This window comes from Saccostrea cucullata, unplaced genomic scaffold, assembly GCF_032062105.1.
Source record: "Saccostrea cucullata isolate Sc308-1 unplaced genomic scaffold, CSIRO_AGI_Scuc_v1 ctg981, whole genome shotgun sequence".
Taxonomy (NCBI): domain Eukaryota; kingdom Metazoa; phylum Mollusca; class Bivalvia; order Ostreida; family Ostreidae; genus Saccostrea; species Saccostrea cuccullata.
The window spans coordinates 92,879-100,187 of record NW_026927146.1 but is presented as its reverse complement, the minus strand read 5'-3'; the positions used below and the strand labels follow the sequence as shown (position 1 = coordinate 100,187).

General features: G+C 36.9%; 1 protein-coding gene across 1 annotated transcript; it reads left to right on the top strand.

The window, feature by feature from the left end:
- The first annotated feature begins 1,256 nt into the window (after positions 1 to 1,256).
- Positions 1,257 to 6,032, top strand: LOC134273577 (serine/threonine-protein phosphatase 6 regulatory ankyrin repeat subunit B-like). Its single transcript, XM_062755770.1, has 2 exons — positions 1,257 to 5,379; positions 5,728 to 6,032. Exons 1-2 carry the CDS (start codon positions 1,257 to 1,259, stop codon positions 6,030 to 6,032), a joined length of 4,428 nt encoding a protein of 1,475 aa, XP_062611754.1.
- The last annotated feature ends 1,277 nt before the right edge of the window (positions 6,033 to 7,309 follow it).

Here is a 7,309-nt window from a genome sequence, read left to right as displayed (position 1 = left end):
CACGTTCAAAACATCGTATCCAGACCAGGCACATGTAACCAGGGGTTAGGGCAGGGCTGGGGTATAGAGATTTAAATGTAATCTAGTTGATACTTACTAGGTAGACCCTGGTTTTGGTAACCGTATCCTTCAGTTTCGATATAAAGAACAAAACAAAACCGATAATGATAATGATACATAATGACCATTGATGATCTTTCATACAATCATAACGTGTTATGTATTTTTGTAGAGATAAGGCAAATAATACAAATTGCATATTATTATAAATCTAATGTTTTTTTTTCTTCTGAATTACCTGTAGATATGTTGATGATGGAAGTAACAAAATTTGAATGCTTCACGAAGACAAAGTAATTTGTAATAAAAATAAATGGTAGTTACAAAAGTCACAAAATGAAATAGAAAATTAGGAAATAACAATGAAATGATGACATACTTCTTAATAAAAAAATATATTTAATTAAAGGATACTTTTGTGAAACACAGATGCCACCGAATGGCAGCTTATGGCATGTCTGAAATTTCACAACTGCAGGTTAAACTCGAAGGTCAAGTTCAAAAAGTCGAAATAGCTGGCATACACTGAAACGAAAGTTCTCCTCATAAGAAATTACACATTTGGAATATGGATGATGTAGTACTAACGGTTCAAAATGTTAAATTTTTAAAGATTAAAGTTTTTGAGTGGTAAAAATCTACGGTCAAGGTCAAAAGGTCAAACGTTTTGGTATCCAATGAAAGATCCTGTCACAAGGAATATACCTGTGAAAAATGAAAGCCTTAGTAATAATTGTTCAAAAATTATTGTCAATATTGTTTTTTATCTTAAAGTGGGCCATACTCTAAAATGAAGGTCAAAAGGTCAATGGTATCAAAAGAAAAGTCTTGTCACGAGAAATACACCTGTGAAATATGAAAGCCATAGCCTCACTTAAATGTTTTGGACAAAGTTAACGTTTTTGAGGATAAACAGACAAAATAGAAATAAATGTATTCATGACGTCCCTGCTAGAATTTGAACCCATGTGTACCATCTCCTTTCAAGTTGCACAATCTTAAAAAAAGAGAATTAACGGTCTCCCAACTTCGTTACGTCTCGCTATAAAACCTGAGAAGAATACATCCCCAAAAACCTTTGCAACACATGAAAAAATATTCTTTAAGTACGTATGTTAGGCTTTAATTACCGATCAAATTGATAAACTATAGCATTGAAATTTCAGAGTGGTAATTAAACTTCAAAAACCAAAAGAATGGCTTCTGCACCCGACCCTGGTGACCGTTCCAGAATTGTGGAAGACATTCTCGAGAATTGGCGGGAAGACGACATTGCCTTCATCCCTACAAAGGCAAGTGAAGTGGTGAATGAAAAGCTTAAAAGTCAAAATTTTATCACAGTGGTTGGAAATTCTGGTTCCGGCAAATCTGCATTAATTCAACATGTTGCACTCTATCTTAAAGACCATGAGTGGAATGTCATACCAGTGAATACGGTAAAAGAAATTAAAAAGATATGTTCACCTGGAGTCTCAGAAAATCGGACATTATTTGTATTCAATGATCCTTTTGGTAAGGAATCGTTTGATGAAATTGCATATCATTCATGGAAAACTTTTCAGAAAACGCTTGAGATTTGCTTGAATAATTGTAAACTATTGATATCATGTAGAAGATGCGTTTTTTATGACAAGAGAATCATGGGTACCCTTTTGGACGAATCCACTGCAGTAGAAATTGACAACAAAGAAAATGGACTGACGATTGAAGAGAAAAGAGCGATTTACTATCAGTATTCAAAAAATCGGGAAATATCAGAAAACATTGTAACGGAAATAATCAAAACAGAAGCTTACTTTCCATTGCTTTGTAAGCTTTATTCAAGGGAGACAAATTTCAAAGAAAAAGGGGTAGATTTCTTCAAAAATCCATACAGATTTATTAAACAGGAAATAGAAATTTGGAAGAAAACAGACAAGAAAAAATTCTGCTCTCTTTTCTTGATTTTCTCTTTTAAAAACAATCTGAAAATCGATGATATTGAAAGAAATGAAATTTCAATGATGAAATATAAAGACATTTTAGCAACGTGTGAGTTACAAGAAAACACAGATATTTCAGTTATTCGTAGTACTCTACGTGAACTTACAGGATCTTTTGTCAAACGTGTTGGAAATGCTTTCCAATTTCTTCACGACTTTATAATGGAGATAGCGATTCTGGTGTTTGGTGTTGATTGTCCAAGAAAATTAATTCAGTACGCAGACAGTGGTTTTCTGAGACGTCGGATGAGAATGGAGGGCAATAAAGAGGAGAAAGATCGAGATCCGTTAACTGTTTACTTGCCTGAAGAATACATTGGTGATCTTGTGAAAAGGTTTATTACTGACATACAAACAGAACACTTTGTAGATGTTCTTCTCAATCCATGCTTACGAAATAAACGCGTGATAAAATCTTTTAAGGAAAAAGTGGATTCATTCGGGAAGCTTCTTGTCAAAATTAAATGTGAATTGGACAGGTCGGAATTTTCAAAATCATTTGAGGGCAGTGGTTCTTCATTTTCAAGGCTTGATTTCCTTGAAGCAGAAGATAAAATATGTCCTTTGGTCGGGCTCATCGTATTTTGTCATACAGATATTTCTTCATATTTCTTAAATAGTATCCCTGAAACAAAGTTGAAAGGATTTCCTATATTCTCTGCTATATGTGCGAATGGTGATTTAAAACTGTTAAATATTCTTAGCGAGGAATATAAAAAATCAGCAATGATGGAAATCTGGGGCAAATTTTCACCAGTTCACACTGCCTCTGCATTTCATAATTTTTTAATAATTGGGGAATTAGTACGACTTGGTGCTGACGTAAACAAGTTAACAACATATTTGTGGAACCCATTATCATTAGCTGCTTGGAATGACGAAGAACACTTGAAAGAAGCTGGAATGAATACAAATAAGGGAGAAAGACGTAACGCAACTATTGCTTCGTTATTGAAGAAAGGCGCTGACATCAATCCATGTAACAAGACTGGAGTCAGTCCTTTATATGTAGCTTGTCAAAGTGGACACTACAGCACAGTGCAGCTTTTGCTAAACAACAATGCCGACATTAATTTCAAAAACAAGGATGGGTTAAGTCCTCTTTCCGTAGCTTGTCAATGTGGACATAATAGCACGGTACAACTGTTACTGAACAAGAGTGCTGCCATCAATTCATGTAATAAGGAAGGATTAAGTCCTCTTTATATGGCTTGTCAAAATGGCCATGATAGCACAGTACGACTATTACTGAACAGCGGTGCTGATGTCAGTTTATATGATAGTGATGGAATCAGTCCTCTTTTCATAGCTTGTCAAAAAGGACATGCTAGCACGGTTCAATTGTTACTTAACAACAGTGCCGATATCAATTCATGTAACGCTGATGGAGTCAGCCCCCTCTGCGCAGCTTGTTATAATGGACATGATAGCGTGGTGCAGGTTTTACTGAGCCATGGTGTCAACATAAATTTAAGCAGCAAATACGGAGTCAGCCCCCTCTGTGCAGCTTGTTTTAATGGACAAGATAGCACGGTGCAGCTTTTACTGAACCACGGTGTCAACATTAATTTATGCAACAACGATGGATTCAATTCCCTCTTTGCAGCTTGTGAATACGGACAAACTAGCACTGTGCGTCTTTTATTGAACCACGGTGTTGATATCAATTCATATAATAAGAATGGAGTCCGTCCTCTTCATATAGCTTGTCGAAATGGAAATAATAGCACAGCACAGCTTTTACTGAGCCATGGTGCCGACATCAATTTATGTAGCAATAATGGATTCAGCCCTCTTCATATCGCTTGTCAAAATGGTCATAGTAGCACGGTACAGCTGTTACTGGAAAACGGTGCAGACATTAATTCGTCTTCTAATGATGGATTCAGTCCCCTTTTTATAGCTTGTCAAAATGGTCATGATAGTACGGCACAATTGTTACTGGACAACGGTGCCGACATCAATTTATGTGATAATGATGGGGTTAGCCCCCTCTGTATAGCTTGTCATAATGGACATGATAGCACGGTAAATCTTCTACTGAAGAACGGTGCCGACATCGGTCTTTGCCATAAAAGTGGATCTACTCCACTGTGGCTAGCTTGTCAAAACGGATATGAGAGCACGGTACAACTGCTACTGAATGAAGGTGCAGACATCAATTCATGTAATAATGATGGAGTCGGTCCTCTTAATATTGCTTGTGAGAAAGGATATAATAGCATGGTACAACTGTTACTTAACAACGGTGCCAACATCGATTTTTGTAATAAGAATGGAGACAGTTCCCTTCTTACAGCTTGTTACAATGGACACGAAAGCACGGTACAAATCTTACTTAACAACGGTGCCGATACCAACTTAGGAAACAACGACGGACTCGCTCCTCTTTACATTGCATGTCAAAATGGACATGATAGCATGGTGCAGCGTTTACTTAACAACGGTGTCAACATCAATTTTTGTAATAAGAATGGAGACAGTTCCCTTCTAACAGCTTGTTACAATGGACATACAAGCACAGTACAAATCCTACTAAACAACGGTGCCGATACCAATTTAGGTAACAACAATGGGCTCACTCCTCTTTACATTGCATGTCAAAATGGACATAATAGCATGGTGCAGCTTTTACTGAACAACGGTGCTAACGTCAATTTATGTGAAAAACATGGAGCAAGTCCTCTTGATATAGCTTCTCAAAATGGACATAATAGCACGTTACAACTGTTAGTGAACAATGGTGCTGACATCAACTCATGTGATAATGATGGATTCAGTCCTCTTTTTAAAGCTTGTCAAAAAGGACATAATAGCACGGTACAACTTTTATTGAAAAATGGTGCCGACATAAATCTAAGTGACAATGATGGAAACACAGCCATCTTTATTCCTTGTCAAAGTGGACATGATAGCAATGTACAATTGTTATTGAGCAATGGTGCCGACATCAATTCATGTAACAACGATGGAGTCAGTCCCCTCTGCATAGCTTGTGACAATGGACATGATAGCACGGTACAATTGTTGCTGAATAATGGTGCTGACATAAATTCATGTGATAATCATGGATTTAGTCCTCTTTATATAGCTTGTCAGAATGGACATAATACAATTGTACAACTGTTATTGAACAACGGTGCTGACATCAATTTTCGTAATAACAAGGGATTAAGTCCACTTTATATAGCTTGTAAAAATATGCACTATAGCACGGTACAACTGTTAATAAACAATGGCGCCGACATCAACTCCTATAAAAACAATGAAGTCGGACTTCTTTTTGCAGCTTGTCATGATGGACATGATAGGATGGTGCAATTTTTACTGAATAATGGTGCTGACATCAATTCGCGTGATAATAATGGATTCAGTCCTCTTTATATAGCTTGTCAAAATGGACATGATAGCACGGTACAACTGTTACTGGACAACGGTGCCGATATCAATTTATATTGCGACGATGGAGTCGGTTTCCTCTGTTTAGCTTGTCAAAATGGACATGATAACACAGTACAACTATTACTAAATCATGGTGCACACATCGATTCCGATATAAAACATAAAGTCGGTCCACTTTATATGGCTTGTCAAAATGGACATGATAGCACGGTTCAGTTGCTATTGAACAACGACGCCAATATCAATTCATGTGATATTGATGGCGACAGTCCTCTTTATATAGCTTGTCAAAAAGGACATGACAGCACGGTACAACTGTTACTAACCAATGGCGCCGACATCAATTTATGCAACAAAGATGGCGAAAGCCCTCTGTATACAGCTTGCAAAAAAGGACATGATAGCACGGTACAACAGTTACTGAACAACGGCGCCGACATCAATTTGTGTAACAAGAATGGAACAAGTCCTCTTTATATAGCTTGTCAAAATGGACATGAAAGCACGGTACATCTTTTACTTGACAATGGTGCCGAAATCAATTTAGCTGACATCGAAGGGGACAGTCCCCTCCATACGGGTTCTTAAATTGGACATAACAGCAATGTGAAACTCTTGCTAAACTATGGAAATGAATAATTTATGTAACAAGAATGTAGCCAGTCCTCTGTCGATTGCTAAAACAAACGGACATGATAGTGCAGTCCAATTATTATGCGCCCGAATTTATTCGGAGTGCATATTGTTTTTGTCCTGTCTGTCTGTTTGTCTGTTTGTCTGTCTATCTGTTTGTCTGTCTTTGTCTGTTTATCTGTTTATCTGTTTGTCTGTCTGTTGTCAACTTTAACCTTCGCCATAACTTTTAAACCGTGAGAGATAGAGACTTCATATTTGGTATGCAAACTTTACAAATTAAGCACTTTCAACCGACACCAAGGTCAATGACCTTGTGACCTTGACTGTGACCTTTATACTAAAAATAGTTTTTTCGAACTTTCGCCATAACTTTTGAACAGTGGGAGATAGAGGCTTCATATTTGGTATGCATACTCCAACACAATCCAAAACAAAAAGGGAAAATCAAAATTCCCTTTTTTTCACCCAACGTTTACAATCTGAAGTCATTTTGGTCTTAAAATCCTTATATGTGTCTCCACAAGTTCCCTTTTTGAAGATTTTTTTTAAGTATTTGAGGAACGTTCCTCTTTCTGCACTTCAGATGCATTTGTTATGACCAGACTTTTGAGGAACGTTCCTCTTTCTACACTTCAGATGTATTTGTTATGACCAGAGATTTGAGGAACGTTCCTCTCTCTGAACTTCAGATGCATTTGTTATGACCAGACTTTTGAGGAACGTTCCTCTTTCTACACTTCAGATGTATTTGTTATGACCAGAGATTTGAGGAACGTTCCTCTCTCTGAACTTCAGATGCATTTGTTCTGACCAGAGATTTGAGGAACGTTCCTCTCTCTGTACTTCTGATGCATTTGTTATGACCAGACATTTGAGGAACATTCCCCTCTCTAAACTAAGATGCATTTATTATCACCAGACATTTGAGTAATGTTCCTCTCTTAAAGATGTGCACATACAGTGTGTATTTTATAATACCTTATGAATGAACACATCAGGCATTTGAGGAACATTCATCTCTCAAATTTACTTATTACCGTAGGCATCTCATAAATTTTCAAATATTAGGCATTAGAGGAACGGTCCTCTTCCAATTTCAAATATTGATACTATATACACCATGTACACTGGAGGAACGTTCCTCTTCAAACTATTGACACTGGATTTACTAGTCTAAACACAACATATTTGAGGAACGTTCCTCATCCAATTTCAAATATTGATACTAT

Bases quoted from the DNA above. Each gene is read 5' to 3' on its own strand.
- LOC134273577 (XM_062755770.1), top strand. From the start codon at position 1,257: ATGGCTTCTGCACCCGACCCTGGTGACCGTTCCAGAATTGTGGAAGAC. The intron at 5,380-5,727 runs GTGCTGACATCA...CTCTTTATATAG, and splicing joins GCAATTTTTACTGAATAATG to CTTGTCAAAAAGGACATGAC.